Source organism: Phasianus colchicus, chromosome 13, assembly GCF_987193195.1.
Source record: "Phasianus colchicus chromosome 13, bPhaCol1.hap1.1, whole genome shotgun sequence".
In the NCBI taxonomy this organism is placed as follows: domain Eukaryota; kingdom Metazoa; phylum Chordata; class Aves; order Galliformes; family Phasianidae; genus Phasianus; species Phasianus colchicus.
This window is the reverse complement of record NC_143448.1, coordinates 17,408,737-17,423,038: the sequence shown is the minus strand read 5'-3', so window position 1 is coordinate 17,423,038 and position 14,302 is coordinate 17,408,737. Positions and strand designations below refer to the sequence as shown.

Genomic DNA, 14,302 nt, shown 5'->3' with positions numbered 1-14,302 from the left:
GGAAGGAAAATAAATAAGCCTAGTAAAATATTTACTGTTGTAGACATCAGTAGCCATGGCCAGATTGATGGGAAATGCTTAGTTTGGAGGCTGACAGCCTCTAAATGACCTCGTTACCACTGCCTGAATCTTGAAATTTAACATGCACGTGAGTTCCATTGGGACGTGCAAGCATTCTGTGCAAGCATTTTGCCGTGTCAGGCACTGGCCCATTGACAGCAGCAGGAATTACAGGTGCTTGGTTCCTCCCAGATGTGCAAAGCAGGGATGCTGGAGAGCAACTCATCCTGCCCAGGCTGCAGCTGCCCCAGTTTGTGCCGGACGAGAGCAGATCGTATGCTACATTTCACTTCTGGCCAGGATTTTCCTCCATTTACTGCTTTTTTTTTTTTTTTTTTTTTCTCAAAATTAATGCTTTTGGGCTGCAGAAGCATTTCCCAAGGTGGATTTTTCCACTGAGAAAGGAGCCGCAAGAGAAGGACCACTTCATATGGTCAAAGCGTGGGGCTTGGTAGATTTATTTTAAATTAAATAAGTTCTTCCATGTGTCCTGGACACAAGCACACTATAAACTAATTTAAAATCCATGGAGAAAACCCCCAAGAGCCATTTTTTTCAGTCCTTCAAGCTGAAATACCTTACCAGTAGTTCATCACCTGGCAAATAAACCTGCCAGCTCCAAACTTTATTAATCATTTTCTGTACCCTACTTGAACTTTTCTAAACTGAACTCAGGAGTACTCTAATTCTCCATCCACTGGAACCAAAAGAAACAAGTAAAACATGTGGAAGGGGAGGAATGAAGGCTGCATCAACCTCCTCTACCTCCTCACTGTGGGAACACAGAACTTCAGAGATTATGTTCTGGGGGACATAGCTGCCATTTGCCCCACAGCATTCATAGCTATAGCTGTAGCTCTGTTACAGCAAGCTAGAAACAGCCAGACAGATTCCTTGCTCAATAGGATGGATTTTTAGCTCTTGACCTGGGCAGGGAATATTTTTATAGAAATATATTCAAATATCAATCTGGAGTAATAATTAACAGCTTTTCTCATTATCTACATTCTCTGGCTGAAGTGCATGCCTCACAAGTCTTTGCTTGCTTACATAGCTATATTTCTTCTTCTAAATTTTTGTATTTAAATCTTAAAAAAAAAAAAAAAAGGAAAAGAAAAGTGAGAGGTGACAAAAACTCCACAGAAAGAAGTAGCAGATGTTCCTGAGATCATAGCAAAAACAATCCACATACTTAGTGGGAACAGATTGTGATGTATAACATTGATGTTTTTTCTAACCTTCCTAAAATTACCCATTTGACTGATTTCTTATGTGTAAAAAGAGGCATAAAGCCTTTGTTTCTGTCCAAGTACCATTGTCTTGAATAATTTAGAAGCTCCCTGGTTCAGTGCATTGAGACTTCCAGAGCACAGGAAGATTTAAGACACCTTTAAATTTGTGCGTGACTCCCAAGAATGTGTTTCTTAATACCACTGCAACTGGAGATGTATTTATAAAAGACTAGCCAGAATCCAAAGCTCTGAATCAATGGCAGTCCCAAAAGAGATGCAGTCATAGTGCTGCCTCATGCACACAGCCAATGGCCCAGGGTGCAAAGAGGGGCTCCACAGCCAAATTTGCAGAGTCCAGTTCACAAACATCAGTTCCACCAATATGGAACCACAGCCCTGAGAAACTACTGACTGGAAGGGCTGAATAATTGACAGAAGCCTTATGTGCCTCAATTCCAATTAGGCATCCCAAATTTGAATAAGAAGTCATTGCCACAGTACATAGGCTCAACATTTTTATATTTAAGCACTGGATATCTCTTCTGCAGATAAGATTGCTGTAGTAATAAGTGCAAGAACTTCCTCAAAAAGGAGAACATCTTCTTTAAAGTCTCTTTTGTTATTGAAGTAAGCAGAAATTATGAATGTGCACGGAACATGTGTACACATATATATGATTTTTATATATAATTTTCCACATGTCTTGACATATTTTAAGTATCCTTAATTTGCAGTATGTAATGGCAAGATATAACTAGGCAGAGAATGGACTGTAGGTTACATGGACCAGCAACTATTGGTGACTATCCTGCATTCTGTGATGAATATGGCATCTAAGCTCAAGTGAATGATGAGATATTCAGATTATCATTGAAACTGAACTACCAGACTCTGCATTCCCTACACACAATCAAAAAATGTGTTTGTGTCACGTATTTAATTAGCCTATACGTAAATGCTATTCCTAGAGGACACCTCATTCAGATGTGTTTCTTCCTATTTCTTCCAGTTTGACTTCTCATACAGTTAAAGACTATCAAACAACACAGTTTCCTGTAGCAGCTTATGCCCATGCTTTCATGACCACACCAACCAGAGTTCAGACAGATAGAGCTTTTATTTCAAAAACAAAGCTGAAAGAGCAGAGGAACTGCTATGTGGGTCAGAGATCCATGTAGCCCTGTGCCCTGCTGTTCGCATTGGAGAGCAAATGATAAGTCAGGAAAAATACCAAAAGCCTTTTCAATCAGTCATGCAGAGATTTCTTCTCAATCACCTCCAGGCACCAAGGTTAGAAATACTAAAAATGTTCCTCGTTTCTCTGCAAAACCCTTTATATCACTGACCTCCATCCTGTGACAACATGTCTCACCCTCAGAATTGTGCATTTTGCTGGAAATAACGTTTCTGGAAAGCTGCTGCCTGCTAACACCACTGGGATGAGCCTGCAGGTGCTCACAGAAGAGAACCATTGCTCACAAGGTGCTGGGAAGAAAGGTCTGGGCCTTCAGTGTTGGAACCAAGCTGCAAATTGGGAACCCTCTGGGCAGCTTCATCCCTGCAAGAAAAGCAAGGATGCTGAATGGTGAGGGGGAAGAACCAGATTGCCATCTTTTGATTTCTGACATGATTTTCACTTGGAAGTAGACACAAAAGAGGAGCCTATATGGATTTTGTCAGCATTGCCATATGTAGACTGTCTAAAAATCTGCCAGGTGGTTCATGGATGGAGTGGAGCAGCTACCTGGCAGCAGCTATAAGCCACAGCTTACAAGTTCAAGCAGTGTGCCTTCTAGGGGTGCAGTGCCCTGTTTTATGTGCTTTAGAAATGTCTGCTTATCAGATGAAGCTGAGCACTCAATTTTCTGAAAGTCATCTACGGCATCTCCTCTGACAGCCAAGAATCAGTGTTTATTTTAAAAAGCAATCTAAATGAAAACAAGCAAACTTGCCTTTTTTCTTTTTTTTTATGAGAGAAAAGATTCAAAAGGGAAAAGGCTGCAGTAAAAGATTGCTGTAATCATGTGGCAGGAGAAACAGCAATTCACTGAGAAACACAGATTTTGTTGATATAATCCTTTCCCCTATAAAAGGCATTGCTATATTGATTTTCCGAACATTTATCTGCTCTGTGCTCTACTCTGACAGATTTTTGTGTCAACAAATTTTGCTTTGTAAATGGCCAGCCTGCTCTTTGACATAGAGGATTCGTTCTATTTGGGATATGCCTAAAGTTGCTCTTCGTAAAACATCCAAGGACTCATTAACCTATATGGAGACCTATATAAAAACCTATATAAAGCTATAAAGCAAGCAGCTGAACAAGTGTCTATGGTTTGTTTGCATGCACAAAGTGCTTGTACAATCATTCTTTTTCAAATAACACGTAATTGTAAAATTAATAGGCACATCAAGCATTAAACAAAGAACACTTCCTTATGCCAAACAAAAAATGTGTGTGTACGCATCCATTATCTGTGGAGCTGTAGCTACATGGGACAATATGGGAAAATAGGAATTCTTTACCTCTTCTTGCTTGCAAAAAAAAAGTTCTGTAATTATTTTACCTGTAATAAAATTCAGCCAAGCCCCAGCCTCGTGTTAACCCATCCAGTTGGAAATCTGCAATGCACTCATGGAAAACACCTCTTCCAGTCAGGCCGCTGTACACCACGGGGCAAGCTTGCTTGTCCAGCCTTGCAGAAACATCAAAGTGCTTGCCACCTTTCATAAATGCAAAAAGGGAAGAACGTTTCCAGACTTCAATTGTGTTTAATCTCAAAAATTCACAAGATCTACTATTTTTGCACATAGATTTTTTCTTATGCTTTTCCAAAGAGCGGTAGTTTTCCTCTTTGCTTTGTAAATTGAGAAAGAACTTTGATCGAGGCATATTTTCAAATATATGTGTAGCTTACCAGCGGTAAAACTGACTCTGTACTCATCCTTGATTACACCATCATCAGCCATCTCAGCCAGCGAGGCGTTGGACCACTCAATCCCAGCCTTCTTCCCATCAGGGAAAAAGACGTAACCTACAGTGAGGCTGAAGGGGAAAGAAATGGAGCAGAACAAAAGTTCAGTTAAAGCTCAAATGAATCAACATGCTGACCTTCCAGGGGAGCTCAGCTTTGAGTACAGCCTCCATTCTTGGCCAGCAGCATAAAAATGGTTGTATTGTGGGATCTTGCAAATGTTGGACAGGGGAAGCCATGGAAGTAGGAAAGAAGATGAGGATTGCAGGAAGGAGAGGCAGGTCATTTGGTCACACTTGGTCACAGAGCTGAAGGGTCAGGAGTGAGGGGATCGAAGCTCCCCACCATTCAGAAGCATAACATTAGGCTCAAAAATAGTGAGCAAGTGCTCAATTTCTACCTGTAAGTCCTCTAGACAGTAAGAAGGACAGCTGCATCAGCCAAATAGTAATTGAAAGGAAAGGAAGTAATTGGAGGTAAAAGCTGCCCTTATAACTAATTGCAGCTGGAAAATTGGGCTGAGGGAGTGGAGAGCATGAAAAAGAGGTGTGGATGGAAATCTGGCTAGGTGGGTTCAAAGCAAGAATGTGCATACAGCTGTCTTGCTGAGCAACTTCTGTCACCTTAGAGATGTGTGTTCTCATCAGAGCAAACTTCCTGGGTTACTTACTTGGTTGTGGTAGCAGGCATGTTTATAACTGTTAAATGTGCTGCAGTCCCATCCTGAAAGAGAGGAATAAAAGAAAAGCAGTCTGATTGGCATGGGTCGTATGCTGACTTGACCAAGAAGACCTGACTGGATTCAAGTCAGGTTATGCAGCACACTATTATTTAGTACTTTTAATTCTTCTCGGTCAATTTTCTCTGAAAGTGTGGCTGCAAATGAAAGTCCAGGAATATAAACTGTACACTGAGGACAAATTAAGGACATTAAGGACAACTGAACGTCCACAGAAAGCAGATATAAGAGAAGGAGGGAAACAATAACTGCAAAAACCTCAGCTTGCTGTGTTCAGGACTGCAGGGCCACCTCTCACAGTTGGCCCTTCTTTGACAAGACATCTCTTCTAACCTATATTATTCCATGCTTTAAAGCAGCATACAGGAAAAATGTTAAATAAGGAGGAAATAGATTCTCATGGTTTTATTCATTTCTATTCCATTCTTGAGTCTGAATCTCTTCGTGCTCCACTTGGGCTGCTTGGAGGTAAATATAAGCCCATGTTGCAGTTTTTTAAATGTACAGACATCAAAATGTGAGGACTCCAGGTTTCAATCAGTGATTAACTTTAATTCTTTCTTAATAAACAGTTAGATGGCTTTTAATTAGGAGGGGAAGAGCAGCAGTTATTCTGAGTCCTGAATAACTATGAAGAAAAGGGAGAGGTTACTGACCGATTATGCACATTACAAAGCAAAACCACAATCTTATCAAAAGGTACACAGCCATAAGTTAGATCACAACAGTAACTGGATCTGCACGTATGTGGGATTTTCCAAGGTGTGTTTTTCTGCTGGCCTGCCTGTGTTTGGGCAAGAAATTTTATTCTGCCTTCTGTCTCAACTCATGTAATGCTGAATATAACAGACATCTTTACGCCTCTGCTGGCAAAAGAAATGCCTTTTCAGAAGCATCTGCTCAGGTTGCATGCCAGCCTGGAATGCTAGGGTTCAGAATTTCCCCAGGCTGTGCTCTCAGCAGCCACTCCTCCAGCACAACCACCATAGCAAAGCAGGGAATTAGAGCTGAGCACTGGCAGAAATATTTGCTGACTGCTGTCATGAAAGCTTAAGATGCCTTCAAATATCTCAGGCTGTGAATCAGCATTGCATCACCTCCTCCGAACTCTGGGTATCTGCAGCAGGAGAAAATCTGTCCAGTAAAGCTGCCTAATTATTTCTTAAAAAGCCAAAACAAACAGTTTCAAGTTACCAAAACAATTTTTAGTTAAGCCAGTTTAGAAAAAAAAAAAAAAAATCAATCAATTTTTAAACACATGGCTCAGCTTTTTGAGATCTGCACCCAACACTGACATGTGCTAATGATGGCAACATTTAGCACTTCTGATCGCACACTGTGAATGCTCCCAATGTATTATGTCTGGATATTTAAGTGTAGCTGATAAATTCAGAAACATAAGTAGTGCAACATGGTTAAGGAGCATACTGGCATGCTAATATCTACCTCAAAACGTGCCAAAATCATGACATAACGGTAGATGTCAGACCAGTTCCGGACACCTGCAAAACAGAACAAAATCATCCAATGTAAAGTACACCATGGCTGGAAAACATGAAGGAACAGTATCTGACTTGACATTGACTTCAGATACAGTACTCCTGCAGTAACATGCTGAGTACGTGCTAGTCTCCAAAACAGCCATGGAGTATCATAGAATCATAGAATGGCCTGGGTTGAAAAGGATCGTAATGATCATCTAGCTTCAACCCCTCTGGTATGTGCAGGGTCAAGGCCATTATAACTGAAAGAGAAGGAGAGTAACATGTCGAGTCAGACTGAGGAAAGGTTTATCTTGACCAAAACCAGGAAAATGTTTCAAAAGATAAAATTAAATTAACAGTTCCAAGTGTGTCAGCCCAGGAGGCTGAATGGACCACATCCTCTCCATCACAAGTCTCTACAGTGAAATTACATCCCATTTCTCTTTTAAACAGGAATACTGTTGCCTGGAGGAGCACCAGGCTTCAAGGAGGTGAGGAGATGGGATGAGTGGTTCATAGTGATTTAATCCCTACTGGAGTCTACTGGGGGTGAACAAGGGGAAAATTTCTGCTGTTGTTACCATAAGAGTGGCTCCGAACACCTTTGAGGGAAAGTTTGATTTTCTCATGATTTTTTATTTCGATTTCTCCAACAGACTGGCCCCACTGCTCATGTCGGAAATGTTGTTCCCTTTGTCTGGAAGAAAGAAAAGCTCGAATCAACATTGGCAAAATCAACATGGCTTCTATTAGGGAAACCACAGTGCCAATCTGATGGATGTGCATCCAAAAAACAAAGGTTTCAGAGCATCTAGATCACAGCTGTGTCAGATATATTAGCAAGCACTTTCAGATTTCCCAGCTACTACAGTTTTAGAACACACAGGCATACCCTTGCAGCAGTCTGTAGAGTAATTATAATTAACCCCAGAAGACATTACTCTTGTGTCTCACTTTTTAACCCTTTGGAAGAACTCGATGGTCCATGGTTCCTGGGCAAAAGCACGAACAAATGTACTGGGATGACTGTCATCACGGAAGCTGAACACTTCTGTAGAGTTCTCCCAACTAGGAAAAGAAGGGAAAAAGCAAAAGCTGTTGTCAGCTTGCAGGTCACATTAGGCCAAGTTGTGCACTTGCTACTCCAGCGATAATCTTCGCATGTTATGGTGTTTGAAAAATTCTGATTTTTTCCATTTTTAATAGGCTATTACTTTTCAAGAAGACAAACAAAAGGAAACAGAATGGGTACCATGTGCTGCAGAATGACTCAACAAGGGTCAGCAGATCACCTAGGAAGGGAAGCTGGAAGGGCAGAGCTGCAAGTAAAAAGATGATGCTTTCTCTCATTCAGTCTATTCAGAGGTACAAATGCAGCATGATGCCAGAAATGCTGTGCTACTCCGACAGCAAATCATTTTTAATCAGGCAAACAGTCCATAAACCATTTGCACTGCTGGAAAGCAGTGGCAGAATAAGAAAGCAGAGACAAGGATGGTGTTAACTACTTTGGACACCTGACCCTGTGAAAACAATAGCTATGGGGATAAGAGAAATAAAGCCCCAAATACATATTTTCAAATAGAGATTGTAGTTTTGGGGTTGTTATCTTGTATACTGTTTCCTAGTTGGACGAGCAGAGCTTTTATCCAAATACATGCTAGAATCATTCTATAACTGTTGCTTGGGTTTTATTTCTACTATTAACAGGAAACATGCAAGAATCATATCATATCATATCATATCATATCATATCATATCATATCATAGAATGGCCTGAGTTGAAAAGGACCACAATGACCATCTAGTTTCAACCCCCTGCTATGTGCAGGTCACCAACCAGCAGACCAGGCTGCCCAGAGCCACATCCAGCCTGGCCTTGAATGCCTGCAGGGATGGGGCATCCACAGCCTCCTTGGGCAACCTGTTCCAGTGCCTCACCACCCTCTGGGTGAAAAAATTCCTCCTAATATCCAACCTTAACCTTCCCTGTCTCAGTTTAAAACCATTCCCCCTTGTCCTATCCACCCTTGTAAACAGCCATTCCCCCTCCAAGAAACAATGCCAGACAGAAGGACCAGTGTATTTTGAAACCACAGCACTAAATTCCTTTTAAAGCAGTTTCTCCAAAGATGAAAACACCAGACATCGAAGTCTTTGGTGTGATAACCCCCTATATAACAAATACTGAAGTTCCCACTATGCAGTCAGTTTGGTTTCATTTCCTCAAGAATATATTGAAGAACCAAATCTTTAACCACAAACCCACAATACAAACCAAAGCAAACTGAAATGCTCTTACTGAAGAGAGAATTTAACCGGTACAAGTTCTCCCTCTTCTTCACTCCACTGCTGTCGGTAGGGTCCTTTTCTATAAGAGAAAGCACCATAATTTTGTATAACTTCTAAACAGGTGACATTTTTTATGTATTTGAAAATGGAATCAACAGAAGGCAGTGCAGAAGAATGATGTCATTGTGTGCTAAGGAAGGACGGTAATGCTCCATTGTAGTGAAGAAGCAGAGAATAGAACTAGATGCAGATATTACCAGCTGTGTTTTCATTGCATAAAAGGCAATGCATGCTATTGGTACCAAGTAGCTTTTGGTTCAAGCCTGTTAATTAGTTTTCCAGGTAGTGTTCAAGAAGCCTTGGCCTCATGTTTATGAGACCACAGTGTTGTAATACCTGAGGAGTCCATTGAAGCTTATTTTCCAGAGTGCTTGGAGCTCTAAGTATTCAATAGTGAGCCCTCCTCCACTCCAAATTTCTTCAGATTCATCATTCACCATCATGTTTGGGTGCTGTGGGTGCTAAAGAGACATTTCAGGAAAACATTTGTTTAACCCAATTCTGGAGGTGCAACACAGGTGAATTCCCACTGTGACAGCCCTCTGCAGGAGTAACATCTGATTGAATTGACTTTTCAGCTACATCTGCTTTCTGGTAACCACGTATTGGAAAAGAAAATTTGCATCTAAAATACTGGAGTTTCAGATAGTTTGTTATTGCTTTAGATAATGCAGATGAACTACTTGTGTGAAGGAAAGCCACTGTAACAGCCCAGCTCATGCTTAAACCCAAGCTGATGTGAAGCTTTGGGGCGTAAAAGTTATTTTTAGGCTGACTATGATGAAACAAATGATTTTGTTTTAAGCATGATTTAGATTTTTAGTGCATACAACTTCTCAAAGCTCGTCAGCTGCTCTTTGAAAAATATGCCTTATTTCCAAAGGTTGTCAGCTTCCTGAAGGAGCTCTTATCCCTGCTGCTATAAGGAAGGGTATGGTATATAACTTGGCTGCAGTTGCAAATAATAAAGCCACAGCTACACAGTAGTAGAAAACCTAATAATGCACATCAATCTTCACTTTTGTGGTTTACTGTGAATAGGATGCCCCCTGGTCATGGCTACTTAGCAAAGCAAATTTGTGAATGGAAATGTATTGGTGAGGTGCAAAGGGATTTAGGCCAGATCTTCTCTTTTTCTTCACCACAGAGTCAGCTACTGACAGAAAGAAAATCCACAAGCAAGATCTTTGATTAATACTGTTTTCCTTTTAGGATGAATGAAGCAGATGTACATCTAACTCCTTAAAAGCCTTCCTTTCTCTTCAAAAGAGGCACTTCCACAACAGTTTTATAGCATTCACTCATTGCAGAAAGGGGAAAAAACAACCATAACTGTACAGCATTGCTTATTAACCACATGCAGCACATTATCACAAAGACTGAATGCTCAAATACTTCCAAGAAGATTTACCAAGATATTTTTTTTTAGACAACATGCTATATTTAGTGCACTTGCTGGGGAAAAAAAAAAGCAATGAATATCAGATACCTGCTCTGAAAATTAGACACAAGAAGTAATCCAGCCTATTCTGCCACTGAAGTGAAATGCAATTTATCTACTGGAGCACCATTCTATTCCTCGTGTGTGGATTGACTGCATTCAGTTCTGGAGCCAGATGGGGTTCATGAACAGTTTTCTTTCCTTAATGTCTGTTGCCACTTATCTTAATGAGACATTTGAGAAGAAAACAGGTCTCAGGGTATGTTTTTCTCCCAGTGATTGTTGCATTCACTGGAAGTGAAATCCAATGGGGTGTTTTAAGAAGACAAGATCATGCAACACATGTAACTGCCTTGTAACAGCACTGATGGTTTAGGATGTTAATCATAGAATCATAGAGCCACCAAGGTTGGAAAAGACCTCCAAGACCATCCAGTCCTACTGCCCACCAACAGTTTCCACATGTCCCTCAGTCCAACATCAGTGAAGACACGTGCATGGTGGTGATGGGTTGTCTGTTAGACTGGATGATCTTCATGATCTTTTCCAATCTCAATGATTTTATGATTAATTTTCATTTGGGTTCCTAGCATAGCAATAGGAGTTAAGGACTGAATGTCCACCACTTACTTCAAACTCTCCTACTCCATCCACCCTCAGGAAGAGCCACATCTCACAGATGCCATTGGGACGCTTGGCAAGACGAGCAATCACAAAGCTCTTGTTGGTCTCTGCAAAGCCCGTGAAATAAACTGAATCAAGTGCCTGAGGAAAAGGAAACAGATCTCAGCTCAGGCTGGAGGGGGAGAAAGAGAGTCATGCTTTGTTTTCCGTGTTTTTTCTCAGGAACTGGATTTTACTTTCACTTTCTGTATCTAATATCACATTTTTCATTGGCTTAAAAGCATTATTCCTTTCTCCTTTGCCCATTTACTTGTCAGGAAGAAGAGATGGAGCAGGTGATAAGCAAGTTTAACAAGGGACCTTAATTACTTCATGATAGCCAGGCAAGGTGAGCTTCTTGCCATAGGAAACCCAGCACTTCACTGCCATGACTACCAACCAGCGTTAACATCTCAAGTCTCAAGAAAATCTAGGCACAGAAATCCACAACTCCACTTCTACCTGCAAGGTACAACCAAGGTGACATACCCATGTTGCCATCCCAGAGATATGCTATGGGGAGAAAAAAGGTGCAAGTTCAAGGTTGGGTAGTGAGTGAAGCCCAGCATTGGGATGCAGGGGAAGGAGGCTTCTGATGCAGGGGGATGCAAGGTGCTGGCGTGCAGGTGATGCAGAGGGATGTGTGCCCTTGAGGGATGTGAGTCCCACATACAGAAGTCCTGGGGAGTGTGCATACAGGGGGAATGGTTGTGCTAGGGGAACGAGCAGCACAGAGGATGGAGGTCCTGGAGATGGCATGCATTGGGACACAGTGGGGATCCGAGGGAATGGAGATCCTGGGGATGGCATTGCATTGGGACACAGTGGGCCTCACAGGAGATGGGAGTCCTGGGGATGGAATGCATTTGGGCACAGTGCTGGGGAGATGGGGTTCCAGTCAAAAGAGTGCCATATAAATGGGATGCCAAGGAGATGAGGATGCTAGGGAAAGGAGCTCCAGGGAGATAGGTGCCAGGCGAAGGAGTACCAGAGAAAAAGGTGCTAGGGAAACGGGGCGCCAGAGAGATAGACGAGGTGCCAGGGAAGCGAGCCGTTCTGGGGCACATCAGGCCACTCACGTGGGGGTCTGGACTGAGCAGACGCGGCCTCCGGGGCTCCGCTGCCCCTCCGCATGCAGCCCGCTGCTTCCAGGCGCCGTAGAGGAGCAAAATCCCTCCCAAGGCCCAGCGCTTCAGCGGGACCCAGGCACCGGGAGCAGCCGCCCGCCGCGCACCGAGCAGCGCCAGCAACGCGGCCGCCAGCAGCGCCAGCAGCGCCAACATCGCGCAGCGGAGCGGAGCGCAGCGCGGGGCGCGGAACGGAGCTGCAGCCGCTTTGCAGAGCTGGGCCGATCGCACCGGCGGTCGCCAAACTCCGCCTCGAAGCTGCTTACGGGTTCGTCCTGTCTGCCGGCGCTCTGAGGTCACGCATAGAAGTTGCATTTGTTTATTGTTGTATTTGTGAACTGGTTACTGTTAGTATTACCGTTACTATCGTTATCGAAAGTGGCATTTGATCGTTTTATTTATTTGTTTATTTATTGTTGCCGTTACTATCCTTGTCATTCTCATTATTTTCCCAATAAACGTGATCTCAGCTCCCAGTTTGCACAGCTGGACGGAACCAAAGAGAAGTTCAGGCACACCACTGGTGTGGTGCAGGGGATGTGGAGTCTGTGGTTTCCTCCTTCCCAGGGCAATCTGTGGTTCTGAGCCTTAAACCTGAGGCTGCTCCCAGCTCCTTGGTTGGGATCTCAGTTCCTATTTTGATTTCTGGCTCTGTTTCATTCAGCTTCCAGCTTAAGTGGGTCCTTTGTTTCATCCCACTGCCAGCTGCAGCCAATGGGCAGGGAAATGACTCGGCTGCACTCTTCATCCAAGCCATGAAGCAGAATCTCAGTAGGCATCCTTTCGGCCACCTTGGTAGGTGCCATTTCTGGAAGCCTCACTTTTGATGCCCGTTGGCTCACCACACAATAGACCTTTTTATTCCTCTTACAGTTAGCAAGCATTTTGTCTCATTTCCCTACATCAGCTAAGATCCAATCTGTCATGGTTAGGTCTAGGGTTGAGGTGTAGCTGACTGGTTGAGGTGTAGCTGATCTTGCTTTGAAGAAAGACAGGGCTCTCAGATTCCATGCTTTTTATATTTAGTTTGGACTCCCTGTTAACACTACAGACTTCTCAGTGGGTGTATATAGACTTTTAGGGTACTGATGTGTGCATTTACTCTGCCTCAATGATCATCTGTCTGTCTGTCTTTCGGAAGTATTGTCTTAGATGTTCATTTTATCTTCTTCTTAAAAATCTTCCTTATTTGTACAATTTCCCTTTGCTGAGGCTGGACCATATTGCTTTATTGCTGTCAATGGACATCAAAAGTAAGTAGAAAGGAACTTAAAAGTAGATGGCACCAATGAGTTTCAAAAATTTATTTCTTTAAATCATCGTTGCTTGAATTAATACTCAAGGAGCAAGTGTTGAAGTTAACTACCTATGGGAGACAGAGAGCCTGCGAGACAAAAAGGTGATTTTCTTATTTCAGATCATGCCATAGAATGGCTAAAAACAGCCACAAGATAGATTATGTCACAATGTTATCACCGCACCTGCAGCAGAGCAGATAATGGTTCAGTACAGAGGTAGGTTGCAATGGAATGTGTTATGAAGAACAGCTTTTATTTTTAGCTCAGATTTAAAGAAAACATTGACACAAAGCAATACTCGGTGAGCAAGAATCCACACAAGTGACAAATCTTTGGCACTTTACAAACATGCATAATTAAACCCTAAACAACACTTGTCTTGAGACTTGCCTATGGGAAATGACATATTCTGCTGAATTGTTTTTGTCTCATGCAATCTGTGAGCAGTTTAACTGTGCTTTGCCAAACCATCGGAGTCCTCATACAAATCATTTGAATGTCAGTATTTGCATTTCTGAGGGCAGGAACAACAGGGCATGCATATTTCATGTGTTTCTCTGATATCTGAAGTATTCCAAAACTCTCCCAGTTTAAACAGTGCATCAGTTAAGGTACTGCAGCCGTCTCTATGGAATCTGTAACAGAGATAAGCTCCATTCCTTCCTACAAGGACAGGAAGCATGGAAACAATTTGCTTTGTGCAGCATTATTTTTCAACATTTCTTAGGTAATCTGTTGGAAGACTTGAATATACCTCTGACAAACAATTTATCTTGGCAGTATTGTTTGCTGGGGAAGTGGTTCCAAAACAGCAGGACTTGCAGAAGAACCGAAGTCCTGACATGTCTGGTAATGTTTTTAGCATGGCAAAAACAATGATTTGGATATTAAAACAGATCTGCCCAAGCCCTGCTCCACACACTTAGCAAAA

General features: G+C 42.3%; 1 protein-coding gene across 1 annotated transcript; it reads right to left on the bottom strand.

The window, feature by feature from the left end:
• Nucleotides 1-2,213: 2,213 nt before the first annotated feature.
• On the bottom strand, nucleotides 2,214-12,641 carry LOC116243848 (uncharacterized). The gene is made up of 11 exons (XM_031615294.2): nucleotides 12,026-12,641; nucleotides 10,914-11,048; nucleotides 9,179-9,303; nucleotides 8,793-8,861; nucleotides 7,445-7,558; nucleotides 7,072-7,187; nucleotides 6,453-6,508; nucleotides 4,938-4,990; nucleotides 4,211-4,338; nucleotides 3,860-4,016; nucleotides 2,214-2,850 (listed from the first exon to the last, which is right to left on the bottom strand). Exons 1-11 carry the CDS (start codon nucleotides 12,386-12,388, stop codon nucleotides 2,748-2,750), a joined length of 1,419 nt encoding a protein of 472 aa, XP_031471154.2. The 5' UTR covers nucleotides 12,389-12,641; the 3' UTR covers nucleotides 2,214-2,747.
• Nucleotides 12,642-14,302: the final 1,661 nt, after the last annotated feature.

What these genes read in the sequence shown, in the direction of transcription:
- LOC116243848 (XM_031615294.2), bottom strand. Translation starts at nt 12,388, where the DNA reads ATGCAACTTCTATGCGTGACCTCAGAGCGCCGGCAGACAGGACGAACC. An exon ending in ATGGAGTAGGAGAGTTTGAA is followed by an intron (nt 9,304 to 10,913) that starts GTAAGTGGTGGA and finishes ATGTCTCTTTAG; the next exon opens with CACCCACAGCACCCAAACAT. An exon ending in CCGGTTAAATTCTCTCTTCA is followed by an intron (nt 7,559 to 8,792) that starts GTAAGAGCATTT and finishes TTCTTTTCCTAG; the next exon opens with TTGGGAGAACTCTACAGAAG.